The sequence below is a fragment of the Engraulis encrasicolus genome, chromosome 16 (assembly GCF_034702125.1).
Source record: "Engraulis encrasicolus isolate BLACKSEA-1 chromosome 16, IST_EnEncr_1.0, whole genome shotgun sequence".
NCBI classification, from domain to species: domain Eukaryota; kingdom Metazoa; phylum Chordata; class Actinopteri; order Clupeiformes; family Engraulidae; genus Engraulis; species Engraulis encrasicolus.
Window position 1 is genome coordinate 41,690,692 of NC_085872.1, and position 21,234 is coordinate 41,711,925.

General features: G+C 41.7%; 1 protein-coding gene across 5 annotated transcripts in view; it reads right to left on the bottom strand.

Moving 5' to 3' along the window:
• Positions 1-1,048: 1,048 nt before the first annotated feature.
• The window catches only part of LOC134465785 (5'-AMP-activated protein kinase subunit gamma-2-like), a 32,072-nt gene continuing 11,886 nt past the window's right edge, over positions 1,049-21,234 (bottom strand). For 2 of the 5 annotated variants that reach the window (XM_063219648.1, XM_063219651.1), the window contains 13 exons: positions 15,216-15,436; positions 12,502-12,553; positions 11,467-11,573; positions 7,844-7,925; positions 7,337-7,395; positions 7,183-7,228; positions 6,887-6,941; positions 6,310-6,436; positions 5,758-5,929; positions 5,299-5,336; positions 4,937-5,083; positions 4,414-4,507; positions 1,049-2,852 (listed from right to left, as the gene is read on the bottom strand). In XM_063219648.1, coding sequence (XP_063075718.1) covers positions 2,821-2,852; positions 4,414-4,507; positions 4,937-5,083; positions 5,299-5,336; positions 5,758-5,929; positions 6,310-6,436; positions 6,887-6,941; positions 7,183-7,228; positions 7,337-7,395; positions 7,844-7,925; positions 11,467-11,573; positions 12,502-12,553; positions 15,216-15,436 — 1,232 coding nt within the window. In that variant the 3' untranslated portion in view covers positions 1,049-2,820. Of the gene's footprint in view, positions 2,853-4,223; positions 4,508-4,936; positions 5,084-5,298; positions 5,337-5,757; positions 5,930-6,309; positions 6,437-6,886; positions 6,942-7,182; positions 7,229-7,336; positions 7,396-7,843; positions 7,926-11,466; positions 11,574-12,501; positions 12,554-12,745; positions 13,867-15,215; positions 15,437-21,234 lie in introns of those variants that run through there. The other 3 variants (XR_010038184.1, XM_063219649.1, XM_063219652.1) reach the window with 3 other exon arrangements.

A 21,234-nucleotide genomic window follows, 5' to 3' on the forward strand; every position in this document is an offset into this window, starting at 1 on the left:
GGGTATGAGCCTTGCACCAGAGAATCGTATATGAGAGGGAGATAAAGCAGGCGGGTTCTTTTCCGGTATCCAGTTTACGTCAGGTGAACGCCCCTTTAGGAGACCTTCGATTAGGAGACCTTCGGAGTCTTGAGGTTGAGAATAAAGCTTATTCTTTGTTCAATTTATTTACATATGATACAGTTTTCAGGCAAAATGACATTTACAACAATTGAAAATGTAAGGCCGTTCTGTGGCCTCCTACTAGGCCATGTTTTTATTTACAGTGTCTTTGTAACTAAGGCTAGACAGCTATGTGACTTCAACGCCCCATACAGTACAGGCAGAAAGTGGCATTGCATCACTTGTAATGATCAGTACAGTAAAATAATAGTGTAGGGCACATATCTGTACAGAAGACTAGATATGTCACCCACCTTGCCGTCAATGGAAGTCGAACGTCCACGCATGGTGGCCATGTTAGCCCAGCCTGCAGGCTCAACCGATTGCAATGAGTTTTTAGTGATACATACTCTTCAGAGGACTGTAACTCCCTCAAATTTAAATTGATGTTCAAAATGTTTGGTTTGCTATACAGTATAAAACAACCCAAACAGAAGTATATGTGGATACTGCATGATGAATATTCACATTATATTATATTATATTATATTATATTATATTATATTATATTATATTATATTATATTATATTATATTATATTATATTATATTATATTATATGTTATATTATATTACATTACATTACATTATAATATACATAGGCCTATCACCATGTATAATATACCTTATTAGGCCTATATTCAGGTAATTAAATAGATCCCATAAACAAATACATACAGTATTCTTTTCTGTACGATAACAATTTAACTTTCCCATTCCCATTCTGCTTTGGGTTCAACAGCTCCACCCTGTGTTCAAAATGAGTCATAACACAGAATTGTATGACTTGCCATGTAAATCTCTCTTCCAGTACGCCGTCTCTGTCGTCTTCATTTGGTGCCAATAATATATATACCTGCCGTCAAAGTAATGCATAGCATTACATTAAAATGTTTATTTGCTCTAGGCCTGGGCCCATCTCTATTTTTGGACAATTCGGCGGGTAGCATATGACTCCCCAGTGCTTTTTACCCCACTCTACATACAAGTTTTAAGGAGCCCTACCATTTATATACATGCGTCAATATTTCAGCAAGATGACTATACATATTGAAGCACCTCAATGTTTCTTACTTCAGTTTACCTCAGGTGTAACAGAGAGTCTGTGAAGTTTGGCTGGGCTAATATGGCCAACCTGTGTGGACGTGCTGGTATGTACGCGATGACGGATCTAGTCTTCTGTACAGATCTGTGGTGTAGGGCAGGACATTAACTCAGTAAAAATTAATAGCCAAACTAGTGTTGTTATTATGGCAATGTCAGTGAGTTCACACTGTCGCCGCATAGAAAGACCACACATTCATAGCCTACAGTACATCCAAGACAATTACAATCCAAAGACAAAACTTGAAATTAACTTCCCAAGCCAGTGTCTCTTACAAAAATATATTCCGTTCTCAGGAATGTAAAAACACAAAGAACATAATTCTGTTGTGCTGCTTAAAACATTCTATTCATAAGAACATGTCAAATAGGCTCTATGAGAGAGTCTCCTCTTCAACGTGCAGGCCTGTCTGATCCAAGGCACAATGTCGTGGGGGAAAAACAACATGGCACAACACAACTGGGCCTACAGTTGTGGTGGCAAAAAAACAACATCAATTTACTGTATCATACACTGTAGGGTCACCAAACTATACAAAGAGACACATGATTGATGTGGAAACTGTTTGCCTCATGGCACTGCAGGAAGTTCTGGTGACAAGATACACCTGGGGTGGAGTCCAATATGCTGACTTGCCTGTCCTCCCTATGCCTGCTTGTGACCTCATGATGTCACTGACGACAGAAAATGAATTAAATATCTTGCAAAAGCACAATTCTAATGTCATTTTCTCATTTGAAATTGGGATGGTGAATGAAAAACAGTCCCTCAAAAGTTGTTGTGACTATAGGCTGACAGCTGGGAAACTTCATTGTTTTCACCACGGAGGTGGGACCAGGAGGCGGGGCGAGGCCACAAGCACAAGTGGAGGACAGGAGTGTGCATATAGGATTGCACTCCTGGTTTACACATGAAACATTTACATAATGTTGTTAATTTCTGCTGTGACATCTCTCTCCCAGACCTAATAATGTAAACTAAATAATAAATTACTACAAGTGTGCAAGGTTTAATTTGATTGTTTTCTCTAAATCATGCAATTCCAGCCAGTTTTCTGTTGCAGCGTAAGACCAGAGGCTTCAATCACCAAAGGTATACACAAGAGAGTCACCTGCCACAATTGTTTTTCATTTTTGCATAGAGTAGCACACACAGGGTTCCCACTCTAATTCAGATATAAAATTCCATTATTTTTCCATGACTTTCCAGAACCCCCCCCCCCCCAAAAAAATGAATTTCCATGACCACTTCCGTAAAAAGAAAATGCCTCCAATGTGCATGTACAGTGGTTGCAGGAACCTAGTCCAATTGGGATTACACATGGAACAAATGGAGCAACATCAGTCACAGGAGGCTTGGGTTTGAGGGCAATTGTGTAAGTGGCTCATTCCACCTGTATCCTGTGACCTCTAAGTTGAAGGAGAAAGGACCTGCTCCAGATGTGGCTACTGTAGATGTGTCGTTTTCCCACTATGGCACTGGACCATGTTGTTTGGCATCAAGGAGAATGGCTGCGACTCCATAGAGCCCCTTGTCTTCACAGGAACACATTTGTCACTGTCTTACACTCTCTTTTCTGACACCACCTGTTTTTTGTTTTGTTTTAAAGAGAAAAGACAAAGGGAGACTGTTATAAGAATGTGCCAGGTAAATATATGAATGCATTTCACAAACAACTTCATTTGATGAACTAGAAATGCACTCAGAGAGTCACAATGGTGAAGAATCTCTGGTAACACTTCACAATAACTTTACACTTAATGGTTAACAAATGTTAACTAATGGTAAGGTGTTATTATGTCGCCCCGGAAATTGGGGTGGTGGGGGGCATACGGTCTGCTGCATAATTGTGATGAATAATTGTGATAGTGATTTTGATCTAAATAATTATGATTATCATTTTTTCCATAATCGTGCAGCCCTAATACATTATGGTTATCAGCAAATATGAAGTGTTATGTAATTGATTTAATAATGATATATCAATGCTTATAATAGTATTATAGATGCACAACAAACCATTAGCCATTAGTTAACCATTTATGCGGAAGGTTATTGTGAAGTGATTAAAAAATCCTGAATTTGGATTGTGATCCAGATCACCACCAAAATTGAATTGATTGTGTCTTTTGCCATTTCCACACAATTTCATCAAAATCCATGTGTAACTTTTTGAGTTATCCTGCTGACAGACAGACAAACAGACCAACAAACAAACCAATGCGATCGAAAACATAACATCCTTGGCGGAGGTAACAAGTAAATATGGGATAAATAAAGAGATAACAGCCGATGAGGTGACCGGTTCAATGATGTCAATGGGGAGGTGGAGGCTTAGAACTCTGGTGATGTGTGCAGCACCTGCTTCTCTTCCATTAGGGTAGGGTATGTTGGACCATCTTTCAAAAAATGTTTGTGAAGTTGTAGGAATCATGCAAAATGTCAAAAATGTCTTTGAAGTTGTAGGAATCATGCCAAGTACAGAGGAATCTAGCAACCAAGTTAGACACTTCTCTGTTGGATGCATCTAACTTGAATACACTTAGAATCCATGTTTGGAAAGCCGACGGTGAAATTATTTAATTATCGACAGATCACTCACGCGTAGAAGTCCTACAACGCTATCCCTTCGATATCATTGGCATTCCAATTTCACAAGTAACTCAAGTGGGTTAAAAGAAATAAATAAATAAAAAATATTCTTAAAAAATATTCTAAAAAATATCAATTTTCAATATTGCCCTATGAGATTGGCCAATTCCATGCAGGGGAAGCGATATTCTAGCATGCCATTGTCTTCAAGCTCACTACAAATTGACTTCCACTAATCTGCTTCATGTGGTTGGTCTGCGGAAAGCCATGCTCCGTCCGCCCCCCTCCCCCAAAAGGACAGGCACCAAGCTCAGGCAACTGCACTGCATGCCACCACTGCAAGCCAAGGTCAAGCCTTGCTGTACCTGAGACTGAAGGGGTGGAGGGAGAAGGGGGAGACATGTGAGGATCTTGAGGGAGAGGCCAGTGCCCCATGTGGCAGGTGTGAAGGGTAGCAGAGGACCACCTGAGAGAGGTGGATGTGAACGGTGTGAGGAGCAATGAGTTGATGGGGAGGGGGCAGGAGAAGGGATCAGGAGTGCTGGGCCTCTATACCTGCAGGGCTGAGGACTAGGGCCTGCAGGATGTCGGACAGAGAGATGACACCCTTGATACAAGAGCGCTCGTCCACCACCACCAGCCGATGCACCTGGGGCAGAGAGAGAGAGAGAGAGAGAGAGAGGTGATATTGGTGTGATGTTACTAGAAATACCATATCAACTTCTCCATTCATTGGTAAACATACAGCATAACCACTTCTGGCAAATCCCAAAACGAGCCTGAGCATCAGCCGTTTTTTTCACATTGTGAAAACCGAGTTGTTGTAGCAAAAATTTATTGAGTGGAGGCACTAGGTGCCGTCAGCGTGCCTACACCAAAACTACTAAAAACAACATTGAAACTTCTCAGCAAAACACCACTTAACAGTAATGAGTCAATCAAGCCAATCACTCTAATTACTTCAATAATAGGACAATTCAAAGGAACAATGCCACTTACACAAAGTCTCCTACAGATAAACGTCTGGTACATATACAATTGCATAGGTACACGGCTGAGAGAATATGAACAAACTAACCTCTGCCTTCACTATCCTGTCCACAATGGTGTCCAGCGTCTCATCACTGTTGCATTTCACAACACCCTCAAAGTACTGAGAGCGATGCCTCAGAGCCTGTGTCACAGTCACATCTAAATTGTTGTAGGTTTTTTCTGCAGCCAGGTTCTGGAGAGAGAGAGAGAGAGAGAGAGAGAGAGAGAGAGAGAGAGAGAGAGAGAGAGAAATAGAGAGAGAGAGAGAGAGAGAGAGAGAGAGAGAGAGAGAGAGAGAGAGAGAGAGAGAAAGAGAGAGAGAAGGCACAAGAATGATAATAAAACAAGCTCTTCATCTAGACACAAAGAAATAACTCAGAAAAATTTGAGTCAAGAGGAAAGACTTACGATGACATCAAATTTGGAGTAAATGTCCACAACTTTTCCTGTAAGAGGGAATAATAATTCACAATCAAATAAAATCACTGTAAGTCATTATCATAATTATAATAACAGCACTGACAGAATGAAATATGCATTACAGATAGGGAATGGTTATAATTGGTTGCCATTCTAATTTCACTATATGTTATATACAGTATATATATATACACTGTATTTTAGCAATTCTGTTTGTAGCCCAAAGGTTGCCGGTTCGACTTCCGACCTGCCAGGTTGGTGGGGGGAGTAATTAACCAGTGCTCTCCCCCATCCTCCTCCATAACTGAGGTACCCTGAGCATGGTATCGTCCCGCCGCACTGCTCCCTTGGGCACAATGTGGGGCTGCCCCCTTGCACGGGTGAGGCATAAAATGCAATTTCCTTGTAATCCTTGCGCAGTGACACACCCGAATGGTGTCTACTTACCGGACTCATCCACCACAGGAAGAGCTGATACCCTCCTCTCAACAAACAGACTGAGAGCTTTGATGATGGGGGTGTTTGGGCGTATGAAGGCGATGTTTGTGTAGGTGCCAATGCCCAGTTCCCCTAATGTCTGCTTCATCAAGGCCGTCCTTGGCATCTCACTTTGGCATATCTGACGGAGAAGAAAGAAGAAATGTTTTTTTTTTTTAACTCATATCAATGGAATGCATAGAGAGCCATGAAATATTGCTGTTGCACACTATTTAAAGGACTATACTGTAGAATTCAAACCAGCAGTGGTGCTGTTAATAATAGGATGCTTGACTTGTTGAACACACCATGCACAGGTCTGAAAATATAATTTTCCCAAGTGTACATTCAGATGTGATTGTCAAAGGACAAAGGAGTGTGCTAAGCATCTTAAATGCACAACTTTTATTTCGCTAATCCGGTTATGGTATTTAAGCTAATTTTTGACAAACCCAAGTTGAATGCATTGAAGTAATTGTCTTTTTTTCCGAAGTTGGCAATAGAAAAATATGGCTTACTTACAAACAGTTGCAGGAATTTCAAAATCCTCTTGTGAGTGAGGATGTAAAGGGCATTGCCTGTCACCGGGTCAATGATGGGAAGTCGATGGATTTTGTTTTTGATGAGCGAGTACACAGCATCAAACAAGCTGCCAAGCACAATCACAGCCAGACAATAGCTGGTATTAGCTAGGGTAAACTACTACATAAAGGGGCACCTAATAAAGATAAACACGTGGCAGGTGTTTATTTTTTTCACAGAATACATTTCTAGTTCTCTCAGCGTGTCAATATTGACCAGGAAAGGCATGTCTAGAGTCAATGTATGCTTGAGGAGAGTGGACAGGTAAACTAATGACCACCTTATATTGCTGTAACAGATATCTGGAACTGGCATGAAACACCCACACACAGAGTTTACATCACAAACAGTTCAAAAATGAATATGAATGCGCCAACAGACAAAATGCATTCAATATTTGTGAATGTAATTATGGCAATTAAACCAATGACTTATTATAGCATACGAGCAACAACAAAGACATCATTCATGACCCATGGATTTCAAATTGCAGCCAAGAGAAATGAGCATCACCTACCTTGCTTCAGGTGATATATTGACTAATGGCTTGAACGTCTCTTGCAAATACAGGTCTAGAAGCAAGGAACATGACTCATGAGATGACTCCTTAACCACATTCACAGGCAAATTTTAGTAAAATAGAATACCATGGAAATGATTAATGAGAATAATAAAAAAAAGTAGTGTCAGTCTTCCAAATATTGCTCTCATCACTTCATTGGACCTCTTTGCATTTAAAATCGAATCAAATACTGTTGATGCACACCCACCTATATGAACAGATATGAGAATTAAATTAAATCCTGTGTTTACCTCGCCATGTTTCAATTTTGTGCTCCTCCAACTCATATATTTGCACCTGTGAGGTAAAGCAAAGTGCAAAAGCAGGCACATAGCTGACATGAGGGACTCATAATATATATATCATATCGCCAACTGAGTGGCAAGTGGGTGAGCGCTGGCTTACCAATGGTGACTTGTAGTATCTGTGCAGAATGATAATGAAGTCAGTGATGGTCAACATCCCTGGGGACAAGGGCGAGGACACACACTGTATGACTAATACACAAGAGAACTACAACCAAAACAGCAGGCAGGCATCTGTTGTATAAATTAACACAGTTAAATCAAAATACACATGATTGCATTTCTCTTCCTAGCTGACCACATGTTATCATTGGATAAGGTTTAAGATTTTAAAAAATATATATGTTTTTAGGGCTTTTTTGCCTTTAATTGATAGGACAGTTGGAGATGGTGACAGGAAGTCAGTGGGAGACAGAGATGGGGGAGGATCAGCAAATGACCCAGGCTGGAATCGAACCCGGGTTGCCAGGCAGGGCCTTGACGATTTTTTAAGATTAGCTTAGTATGAAATCATTGGCAGACCGACAAAGGAAGATGGACACAAAATAATGTTAAGCTTGTTTGAAGTGTGTATTTCGCAGGTCATGATGACTAAGCTCAGGCTTACCCACAAAACTCTGCCGACTGGTATCCCACAGTGGTGCTGCTCTGACGCCATTGGCTACCAAAGCGAAGAATGCCTTCTTTACCTGGAGAAGGTATACACAAAATAAGTGGCAAGCTTAGCCTATAGGCATGTACAGCACACTGCACATGACATTACAATAGCATTTAGCAGACGCCTTTAGCCAAAGCTCATACATACTCCTTACTCTGTTTGGTTTGGTTCCCATAACCCACTTGTGATTATGCTGGTGAGTAATGCTACAGTATATGGGCCTAATGTGGCATATGCATGGGGATTTAGTGCTTCAATTACATCCTTATTGCAGTGACCCTCTTGTCATTAGTATACTACAGCAATTGTGATGTAATGGGAGTTTATAGATCACTGATTCTTGAGAAAGTGGCTAAAACAGGTTGTAATGTTGACAGAAAAAAACAAAGTGAATTACAAAATTATATGGTATATCCTCGTAGACTAAGGTCTTGGCTTTTCAGAAATGCACAAGGCCAATCTACCCATTATGTATTTTTTTCAGAAATCAGGCTTTTCTCCGATCATACCTTGTTTTTTGTCAACACCGTCAGACACAATTAAAAGTTATTAAAATTGTATTGATTTGGTTGCATATGTATCTGGAGTTTTTAAGTGATTATGTGTATTTTTTGGTTCACATATATGCCTTTCAATGTTGAAAATTCACTTTTGTTCTATTTTAATACTGTTTCATGTGTTCTAATTTTAAAATATGTACCGTCATACGATGCTTACTTAACGCCTAAATACAACAAACATTTTTTTGTAATTTCACAAATATTCGTGTAGGCTTAAATTGGGTATTACTTTGATATTTCAACAACTCCTAAGGAAAATGTTGTAAGCACATTCCTTTAAAATGTCCAAAACTCCTTCTTACGGTGGTGACTTAAGAACTGACAGTGGTGACAGTAATCTGAGAGTGGTGAAAGTGGCCTAATTAGTACCTGCATTTAGCAAAATAAATAGCCCTCTCAAGTCAATGGCATCTTGCATAAACACTTTATTTTTGTGTGTGCACAGTATGAGCATGTGTTTTTACTTCATTAGTTAGATTATCTAGGAAGTAAGCCACTGGTTGTTGAAAATGTGGTAAAAACAGCTTTTAAGTTGTTCAAATCCAACATATAGAAGTGTATTATCATAGATGTAGGTCTTGGCTGTGCAGTGAATGCATTGGCCAAGCTCCCCATGTTTAACATTTTTCATAAAATGGGCTCTTTCTTGTTTTGTCAACAGCGGCAGACAGAATTAGAAGTAAAAACACATGTTTACTGTATAAAGTGAATTACTTTAACAATTCAACATAACTGTAGATACTTATTGTATGCATATTCTTAAAACGTGTAAAAAACACGTAAAACATGTGTTTTTTGGTGAACTCCATCAGATGTCACCACCGTCAGGTTTTCTGACAAAAAAACCTCCAAATGCACCTCAGTGGTGGCTAGAGTATCATTTTGGATCACAATTATTACTAACATGCCTAGTAATGTTTCATTAACCAACACAATTTAGTAAAATATGGAACAACATGATGAGCAGAACAAAATCTGACGGTGGTGACATCTGACGGTGTGAGACAAAAAAACACTCTTTTAAATATTATGCATTGTTTGTTCACATTAGCCATTTCATTTTCGCTCTGTTTCTTGGGTGCTTCATACCTTTTCTGAAAAAAAATTATATTTATTACATATTTAATGTAATACAATACTATTAAAACCCCCGACGGTGTTGACAGTTTATGGTTGGGACAGTACCAGTGTCCAAACAAATTAACAAATTGAGGACAAAATAATAAACTTACAGGAGCTTCAGTGATGGTGAAGTAGGCAGTAGAGCTAAAGGTTTGAAAAGGGGTCCTCAGTAATGAAAATTACCTTGTGCATACCTGATTTTATTGTCTTTTAGAAAAAATCTGACGGTGGTGACCAATATGCTGGACACATTTTGAGCAATCAGTAAATAATAGTAAATATTGTTTTACATCCACTATGTGCACATCTGTAGAACCACTTTAATATGGTCTTCCACATCATGGTGATATTGTTCAATTCTGTTAGTGATTTTTGTATTTTAAGTCAATTGAAATGATGATGCCAGTCCTTGGGACAGGCGTTTTTACAGGGTGTGGACAGGTTTATAGCCATGAAAAGTAATAAAATTACACTTAAATATTTCAAACAACTGTGTATTTGTGTGACACACCCCTTGGCCATTACCTGGGTTCATTTTGTTTGTGAAAATGTAGTTGATTTTCAACAGAATTAATATTTTACTGCAGGGACATGTTTTTGCCAAACCTTCAAGAATCAGTGAGATGCAAAAGAAAACATCACCACAACACCCACACATATATGCAGGGTCGCTGACAGCTTTTTCTGGGCCCAGGACAAAGTCATCGGAAAGGACCCACCACCCAATACATACAATGTAATGAGAACCCAATTCTGGGCTCCCTCTCACCCTGGGCCCGGGGCAACAGATCCCTTTGTCCCCCCATGGCTGCTTCCCTACATATATGTACATCTGATAAGACACTCCACTGAGACTGCAAGATACCTACAGTTCATTAGGTTAAAGCAGTGGTTCCCAACCTTTTTCTTAAGGGACCCATGTTTTTACTATTGTAAGCTTTGGTGACCCAACCACGCCAGCGCCCGCACGAGACGGAGTCACAAGATGCCCTCTGTTTCCTGTGAAAACTAATTTTAGTTATTTTATTCCTCAATTCGTCTTTGGTCAAATATAAAATAAATGTTTAATGTAGCACTTACAATTTGTTGCGTCTATGCATTTATTAGTTAAATGCTTTGTCTTTTATTCAACATGGGCTATATACTGTATATTTAAAATGAAACCCCTTAAAATCAAGAGGGCTCCGCGACCCCCTGTGGATCTTTGGCGACCCATAAGGTGGGTCCCAACCCATAGGTTGGGAACCACTGGATTAAAGGGTCATATTTCCCAAGCCCACAGAGGCTAACACACACCCATGATTACTGTTTAACCTGGGCAAACCCACTTTTATAGCCACATGCCAACCACTTCAAAGTGCTTACTACATACCTCAGCCTACTCTTGGTGGGAAACATTAACTTAGCAATAGCCTGTCTCTGTGCTGCTCAGGGGACACATGTTCGCATGTTACACTGTAGAGGAGTACCAGTAGTTACTACCAGGATAACTAGAAGTCAGTCACCCTACTACATTAAAGTAGCACCACTTAATAGGTTGAGGGGTTTTATCTTTGACCTTGTATTTTTTCACCAATTTCTGTAAAATGCTTATACAAGTGTTTTTGTCAGTAAAATCTGCTAAAAATGTAGAAACATGACTGTACAGTACGGGACCGTACCGCCTGGCAAACAAACTTGCTGTGTGTGTGTGTGTGTGTGTGTGTGTGTGTGTGTGTGTGTGTGTGTGTGTGTGTGTGTGTGTGTGTGTGTGTGTGTGTGTGTGTGTGTGTGTGTGTGTGTGTGTGTGTGTGTGTGTGTGTGTGTGTGTGTGTGTGTGTGTGTGTGTGTGTGTGTGTGTGTGTGTGTGTGTTTGTTAGGATATTACTGTGACAATGATTCTGTACTTACCTGAAGAGAGGTATCAAAGACCACAAGCTTTGAACTGGTGGGTATGATATCATAGCACTTGTGAGACTTCATGAAACGAATGTACATGTTCTCTGGCTCCTCGCCTGCTGCAGGAACATGAACACACGGCATCACACATGCACAAGTACTTCTTCACATTTACTTTCTGGTGTTACAATATGCAGTAAGAAAATTTGTGTTGTATGCAGTAAGCAAGATTTTTATATATTTTTTTAAATGTTAATTTATTATCAGTAGACTACATCGCATGAAACTCAGGGAAATCCACCGGCTGACAGCAGTGAGGATGACAAACTCAGGCTCTGTCTTCTTTAGAGTGAGGCTACAGCAGATATTAGTGCATGCGACAAACCTCACTCTAACGTTATGGTTGCAATACTTGGACCATAATGAAGTATTCATATTGGAACAACCACAGACTTCTTCACCAAGTACCAAAATATCCCAATATTCAGGATGAGATACACATTATAACATCTAAATAACGTTTGTAAAGCTACTATTACTACTAATTTCACCAAAACATCTTATCTTGAACGCACTTTCTTATAGTTACTAGTAGCCCTGACAGTTTAAATCGCAAAAGAAAACATTTGAATGTTGCTGCCATGGCTTTTGTTGCTTGAGCTTGACACACAAATTTTGGCAGTGCCTGAGGAGCTGCTCACATTTTCAGGGGTGCATTTCTCAAAAGAGAAGTTGTTAGCCTGTTAGCAACTTCGGTAGTTGCCAATGGGAAAATGCATTGAGAACAACAAAGGAGCTAATGTAGTAAGCAACTTTTGGTTTCGAGAAATCCACCCCAGGCTTGCAATCGACTGCAATTTGTTGCAATGCTAAGTATCAAGTTCATTGATGTTTGGGGTACTCATTTCTGTCACAAACAACACACCACAACATACCACAAACAAACTTTGAATGTGATATGTGGTCCACAAAAAACGTAAACAATATCCATCAAGATGACACATGAGAGAGGAGACAGTGACATTGGTGAAAGACAGACATGCTTACCTTCATCTTCAATTTCAAGTTTTTCCAGCATGCCTTCCGTTGTTCCGGAGACCTGTAAACAAAAGATTGCTTATTTAGAGCTAACACCTTGTACCCAGTTCTCAATAAGTACTTAGACCGGTTAAGAAAAAGGCAAACATTGAAACCAAGCAGAGGGCTGAAAGAGTGCGACTCGTCGTCTACCTATCTACAACCATGGTTAACAGTATACTCAACAGGGCAAGTGAAAGTATTGTGCTCATACATGTTTGCCTTTGTTGTCCCCAGGGCAGTCATCCATATATGCATAAGCCAAGTGGTAGCCAGACCAACTTCATAGACAAAAAAATATCCCGACTCGGACTCACCACCTGAAAGGTAGGCCAGACCACACGCATGTAATGCCCGCGTGACACACAGGTGTCTAAGTAGAATGCCTTATTGATTCAGCTCACTGCAGACTTGAACTTTGATCCCATGAGCAGACAGACATTTGTACGCAATTCATGCCAATATATAGGTCTAGCAGAATGCTAATACTGGGATCTTTAGTGAGGTGTGTTTGTTTTTTAAAATAAGTCAAGAAAGTATTTAAATATCAATACTTAAGTGTATTCTCTTATATGTTGCTGATTATGTACATTTAATAATAAAGCCAAACAAAAATAAGGATATTATAAATTCCCTTCATTGTCCTTCAACATGCAGCCTTACGTACTGAACATATTATTGTCATTGTGTCCTACTGTTTTTTTTCTCATTATGTGCATTTTACATGGTGTGATCTAACAATGGCGCGCTGCACTGATACAGTTTGTGTGAACACACACATATACATGGTTATTATAGGTGCATAGGGATTCATAAAGGATTAATAATCGGATCCATAAATATTCTATAAAACAGGGTAAAATCTGGGCTACGTGTTAATACAATGCCCAACAATCACTTCCAATACAATAGCAGAAGGCCCGTGCCAACATTCCTCTCCTGCCGTCTAAGACTAAACATTGGCAAGTATCAAAATGTTATTGGTTGGTACCTACTGGCAGCGCCTAGAAAAGCCTGCAGGTCCCCACATGAAAAGGACAAAGCATTCAAGGCTGCAACTGCAGGATGGCCACACCAGTGCCAGGCTACCCAACTACTTGCCACTCGCTATCAATCTCTGTGACAGGAAACACTGCACCAGTCATCCGAGCCAGTGCCACCATCTGCACTCTACGGCTGTAAAGCAGTGCTGAGGACGGCTGAGAGGGAACTGGGCTGGGTTTCATTTCGATCTGCCAGGGAAAGATGTATTGCTGGCTTTGGCAGAGAAAAAACGCCAGATGCAAGAGGATACCCTGTCACCAGTGGGTTTTAGGGAGAGGAGTTAAGTTGAGCTGTTATTGATGTGTACAATCATGTGTAACATTGAAACAAAACAAAATATACAATGCATACACAAATGGCACGTTTTCAGTTCTTCACTCTGTCTCTCACACACACACACACTTAAAGTGTAACTAATGACATATGTGAAGTGAACAACCATTCATATTACAACAAACACTGTTGTTGTTGAGTGCTGTCCTTTCTGGTCAAACAGCATAAGGATTTCGCTTCACTTTAGTTTCATAACAAACATGATCTCAAAGTTCCATATCAGGTTGTATATGCTGTAGATCAGTGATTCTCAAAGTGTGGTCCGGGGACCACTAGTGGTCCGCGACAGAGCTCAGGTGGTCCAAGATAAGATAGCAGTAGGCTATATTTGTAGCATTTGCATGTTTTCAACACAATAAGACAGGCTTATAATGTGAATAAAAAGTAAGTGATCTGCATAAAAATTAGCAGTGTCAAATTAGCATCCATCAACTGCCAATTCAGATGACAGGTGGTCCCCGATAATTTTTGGGGGGGACAAAGTGGGCCTCGGTCTGAAAAAGTTTGAGAAACACTGCTGTAGATGGAAACTTTGGTGGACAGCACGTGTCATTAACTCACGTGTCATTAACTCAGCCATTTTCAAATTCAGACCGGGGGGTTGCCAGACTTTTTTTCAACATTTGACTGTTTTTTCAAGAGCCATAAAAAATTGAGTTCTTTGTCCATGTGAACAACAAACATACCAGATCAACGTGTTAGGCCCCACCCCCATAAAAAAAACGCAAATTACTTGATATCAAGTCTTTGGCACTGTGCCACACATTCTGAAAAGACTCATTTTCAAGTCCATGGCACTCAAAGAGCTACGCAACATGCTGTGATAAGATGTGCGCTGTGCTATTGGAGCTGGTGTTTGATGTATGGGCCAGTGGGATGGAGGCCACCGAGCTCACCAGAACAGATGGCACACGCACTACTGAGCTACTGCCTTGTTGACCTGGACAACATCAAGTAATTCAAGCACAGAAGAGCCTTCTTGATTACTGTTGGTTACAGTTTGTATGCTATAAGTGTGTGTGTGTGTGTGTGTGTGTGTGTGTGTGTGTGTGTGTGTGTGTGTGTGTGTGTGTGTGTGTGTGTGTGTGTGTGTGTGTGTGTGTGTGTGTGTGTGTGTGTGTGTGTGTGTGTGTGTGTGTATTCAGGCCATAAGATGTTGTATGCAACATGATGAAAACAAAAAGGAAGAGAAATCACTGTCACAGACAGACAGACACACCCACACACACACACACACACAGCTAGCAACTACTCCCTCCAAACTGAGCTACAACGAAAGGCATTCAGAAGACCACAATTTACTGTACCTGTCGTGAGGTAGACTTGGACACAGAGGCGAGAAGAGGAGGCTTGGAGGAGCAGGAGGGCGTGGCGTTTCCCCCTCTGCTGCTCTCCGGAGCGGCAGCAGCAGAGGGGGAGCATGCGGGCGACGGCCCCGGCTCGGGCACAGGGCTCTGGGCCTCCGCGGGGAACACAGGTGGGCTGGGGGTCTGGGTCGGAGGGCTGGGCGGAGACGACACGCCTGAGGCTGTGGAGACACAGGGCAGAGGTATTGCAACATCTACTAAACAAATCAACAGGTGTCCACAAGACGGAGATCAGGTGTGGGGGGGAAAGAGAAAAGTAAGTAAAGCTGTGAAGGTGTCTCAGTATGAGCAACAGAGTGCAAATGACAACTGGCTACTGTTAAGCCTATGAATAGGAAAAGATATTGGCTTTGTTTTACCAAGGGAATTAAACACTAGGGCTGTAACGATATATTCAACTCACGATTCGGTTCGATACACCCAATGATTGTTTGAATGTATCTTTTTTAATTAATGAATTTGCTTTTTGCTTTCGTCTTCACAGTAACAGAACTTTGAAAGGGTGCATCATGATTCTGCCTTCTTGCACCACGATACAGCATTGTGACAGCGTATCATGATTTCTCGGTTCGATACAATATAATTACAGCCCTATGAATCTCTCTCTCTCTCTCTCTCTCTCTCTCTCTCTCTCTCTCTCTCTCTCTCTCTCTCTCTCTCTCTCTCTCTCACACACACACACACACACACACACACACACACACACACACACACACACACACACACACACACACACACACACACTGCTTCCACTGCAATAAAGTGCAACTATGAAACCCTCTAGCTAGCACAGCCACAACAGTTCAACCTAAGAGCAAGGTCACATCCTGTTTTGACTTGGCACCTCTCAGTGACAACTGCCTTCTCCTGTGATTTATATCGTTCATTTCTCAAGGAGAGCAGTGTACCGTAGTATTGTTAACCTTGGCCTTGAAACCCATTGGACTGTATACTGTAGAGAGACAAAGCAATGAATCTGCCGCCTGAGTCATAACATGATCAGAGTATTAGTCCAGTGAAAAAGATTCAAACACAGTAGAACTTTCAACCGCTCTCTGAGTATGGCAGTGCACATTTCACATCCAAGCTGGCAGTTAACATTGAATCCTATGAGACCAGCTAGCCGCCAGCAGAGGTAAAATTTGAACTCAGAGGAGTAAATGTGTGCACATCCCACCCGATGGGCCAGGTGCAGGACAATGAGAGTAAATCCAAGTGAAAAGAGAAGTCCGCGACACTGCTTGTCTATTTATTATTTAATCGAGCACTTTGCCTGATGAAGACCTGAAGGTCGAAACGTTGCTCGATTAAGTAATAAATAGACAAGCAGTGTCGCGGACTTCTCTTTTCACTTGTAAAATTTGAACTGCCATGCTCAGAGAACGTCAGGAAGTACAGGAGAAAGGTAAAACTAGATCATGTAACTTATGAGGAAGTGTAATATGAGCTTATTTTTAAAAAATGGTACAGGATCACAGGAGTGAGAAACGCAAACCAACACAATATCCACAATATAGATGGTCACTAAGGGACTGACTACCAAATGCAGATATTCATACATAGTTGAACACCCAGACAATGGGTGTGCAATTAAAGGTTCTCCCTGGAGCTCACTGCCAACTCGTTTGCCTGTTGGAGAGAGGCTTGGAATCCCCGCGCTATCTCCTGACATTTAGCAGCCTAATGCCATCTCTCCGCCTCGCAGCCCGCTTCGTTTCCGCCACGGCGGCATCTTATTTTAGCCATGCTGCTCGCTGCCACACACATTCCACAGGAGCAGATAAGACACAGTGCAGAGCGGTGCATACAGCGTGTAGACATGCTCTGCTCATCGCACCACTGTACAGTACAGTACCGTGCGTGCCGCCTGGCAAACACACCTGTTACAGTTACAGTTTCTCTCTCCCTCTCTCTCTCTCTCTCTGTGTGTGTGTGTGTGTGTGTGTGTGTGTGTGTGTGTGTGTGTGTGTGTGTGTGTGTGTGTGTGTGTGTGTGTGTGTGTGTGTGTGTGTGTATAAATAGAGATGGACAGATAAGAGTGGCAAAGAGATGAAAAATGAACCAAGAGAAGAGAGAAAAGGAAAAAAAAAAAATTGAAAGAGGGATGAATGAACAGAGGCAGAGAAAGTGAGAGAGTGGTCATAGTCTCACCAAATGAACTAACAACTGTTGACCGATATGGATCTGTAGCGGCTCTGTAGCAGCGCAGTCCTGACACGGCTGGAACTGATCCACCTTACTGAGTTCTAATCTATAACTACAGAATCATTTTGGCACCGGGTCAAAATCTATGGAGAGAGTCAATTTGACTGTGACAATTCGACTGAGTGGTGACAACTAAGCCAAGCAATGATCACAGTGAGACAATAGCATAGTAGCACAGTGTGACAATGACACCAGGAAAGGAAAGGGGGGTGGGGGGGGTCTTTCCAACATGTTCAAAACTGTCCTCTCTCTCCCCCATTGACGCATTTGGATAGCTCCATGTGCATGTTTCTTTAAAGGATTACAAGAAAGCAAAATTCCAGGAAGTGGTCAGTAGTAGTAGTATCGCCACAATCCCAAACACCAATTAACACTTGAGCCACAGCAGAGCTGTCAACTGATTCCGCTGGCATTTGAGGAACAAGTCATTAATATGGGCCTCATGGCAGCTCATGTGGTCGCGCTCTTATTTAGTAGACAGCAAATGCCATGATGGGGGGGAGGGGGGTTGTGGAGGAGGGTGGCAGGCATATGTGTTGGTGACAGAACCAGGAGGGGCAACTAAGTCTATCTGCATTATGTCACAGACCGCTGCCCGCTGCAACATGTGTCAATAAGGGAGCGAGCGAGAGAGAGAGAGAGAGAGAGAGAGAGAGAGAGAGAGAGAGAGAGAGAGAGAGAGAGAGAGAGAGCATAAAAAGAGGGAGAGGCAGACCTGGGGAAGCTCTAATGAGAAGTATAGTTTGTATGGGTAGTTCGTATAGTCTGTATGAGTGGACATTTGGGTAAGAGGAGTACAAGAATGGACAAAGAATAACAATAATGGAAGTGGACATACCTTTTTTAAATGTGTACGATTACTAGGCCTATTTGTACTATATATAAGTGTGCCAAAATATGACAAAAATAAATAGTCCATTTGCTAAAGACAGAGGGATAGATGAGGCAGAGGTACCACCATGGTACCACCATGGACAGTGTGAGCAAGATACACCCCGAAAAACTAGGTCAGCACGACGACCTGCTTTAACCCCCGATGCCAGAGTCTGACCCTCAGTGACGTTGGCAAGTGAAAGACAAACCTCCTGGCATGTGTAAATCACACACGAGCAGAGCCCCAGTTGGCTACGTCCACCTCCGCTCAAATGTTGCCCATCCACACAACACAGGGGGAAACCTATCTAAACCACGGGTTTAGGATGTCCCACTTCATGTGACCACCACACAACACAGGGGGAAACCTATCTAACCCACGGGTTTAGGATGTCCCACTTCATGTGACCACCACACAACACAGGGGGAAACCTATCTAACCCACGGGTTTAGGATGTCCCACTTCATGTGACCACCACACAACACAGGGGGAAACCTATCTAAACCACGGGTTTAGGATGTCCCACTTCATGTGACCACCACCACGCTGTGCTTGTGCCCCATGTCATGTGTTGGACACCTGACAGATGTGACATCGCAGGGGGCGTGGTTAAGCTGCCCACTATCGGAGGGAGGGGAGAAGGGGGGTCCCTGTAGCAGTGATGAGGTCACTGCCAGCCAGCCCTAATTAGGGCCTGTCAGGGCCCACAGCAAAGCGGCCAGCAGTGAGTGCATTGCTGCCATGCTGCAGATCCAACGGCTTCCTGTGCAGGGCTGCATTTTCTCAAAACCATAGTTTTACTAACTACGTTAGCTACTTTGTTTTTGTTATTAACATTTTTCATTTTATTGAGAAGTTTTGATAGTACAAACAGAGGTCAGTTTTCTGCATTAGCTACTTTGTTGTTTGCAACGCAATTTCCCATTGTCAACTACCCAAGTTGCTAACTGGCTAACAACAACTACGGTTTCGAGAAATGCACCCCATTACTGTCCTGTACATGCACCAGCCCAGCCCCTACTGAGGAAAGAGTGACTGGTTTACTAGAGGAAGATTGCGTGAAAAATTGTGTTCTTTGTGGATTCCATGTGTTTCCCAAGAGTACCATTCCATATTGGACAGATGGGTATTATTGTAAACAAATCAAAGTTTATCAATTCAAGATGATTTGGCCTATGGGCAGTTGGGCACATGAAAAGATAAGAAATGACCAAAGTACATTACAATTCAGGAAAACTATTGTATACTTTTTGTTGGCCCGACTTTGCCCACAGAAGTATTTTGCCGCTTTCATGCCACTTGATTTCAGACAACAGTGACCGCTTGGGCCCCACAGGTGAGCCTGATGACGCAAGTAGTTAGGCTCAGTTCGGCCGCTTGTCTCCTAAGCGACATGCCTATCGGAAACTAGAGCCTGACTTTGAGCATAGGCCGTTAATAAAGCACAAGTGACGAGCATAGGACATGCAGTAAAGAAGTCAACACACATGTCTGCTGACAGCTCTGTCACAGCCCTGGTACATTAAGGCCACTGGCCACTGGCTTTGGAGCATGCAAAGCACGTCAGCTGCTGTAACACAAATTTTAGGACCGGATTTGCATGAGCATACACAGACTTGCACACATAATACGACAATGCTCGTCAGTGGAAAGGCCAAAATAAACAAGGCCTGTGCAGTCGCCTTCAACTGCTTAAGGTATATCCCCAAAACGTGACGCTTCCAGTCCCCCATCATTCCTACCACTCCCGTCCACCCTTTCATAAACGCATATGATAAATACAAAATATAAAAGAAATATATTTAATATCTATACATAGATCAATGACGTGCATAGGCTGAAAACCAAACGACTATTGTGAAAATGAAGCAAAAAATGGGCTAAATAGTAACACTGTTTAAATGGTTCACTATTACAGTGGATATACCCCATTAGGTACAGTGTAATGACCAGTGTAACAATATTTAATACCATGTAATACCACTGTAACACCATGTACCAATTTTGTACTTACATCACGTATTTGTGTGCAAGTGGTATAACATGGTATTGCATTTTGTTACACTGGTATTACACTAGTATTACATGGTATTCAATATTATTACACTGGTTATTACACTGTACCTAATGTGGTAGATTCACTGAAATGGTGAACCATTAAAATAAGGTGTTACCGGGCATATCAATCCACCCAGTCAGAAGTTATGGGCCAAATAAAATTTTCACCATTTTGAAAGTGTTGACCTCCAAACTCGGATCAGTTCATGAACTAGAGCATTAACACACTAAATCTGGGACAAAGCCATCCAACTGGTCAGAAGTTATGGGCCAAACAAAAATTCAGCCATCTTGAATTCAGCATCTTGAAAGTGTTGACCTCCAAACTCGAATCAGTTCATGAACCTATCCAAGAGCAGTCACATAAAAAATCTGGGACAAATCCATCCACCCGGTCAGTAGTTATGGGCCAAACAAAATGACGGCCATCTTGAAAGTGTTGACCTCAAAACTCGAATCGGTTCATGAACCTACCTTAGAGCAGTCACATAAAAAATCTGGGACAAATCCATCCACCCGGTCAGTAGTTATGGGCCAAACAAAATGACGGCCATCTTGAATTCAGCCATCTTGAAAGTGTTGACCTCCAAACTCGAATCAGTTAATGAACCTACCAAAGAGCATTCACACACCAAATCTGGGACAAATCCATCCACCCGGTCAGAAGTTATGGGCCAAACAAATATTCGGCCATCTTGAATTTGGCCATCTTGAAAGTGTTGACCTCCAAACTCTAATCAGTTCATGAACCTACCCTAGAGCATTCACACACCCAATCTGGGACAAATCCAACCATCCTTTCAAAAGTTATCGCGTGAACAC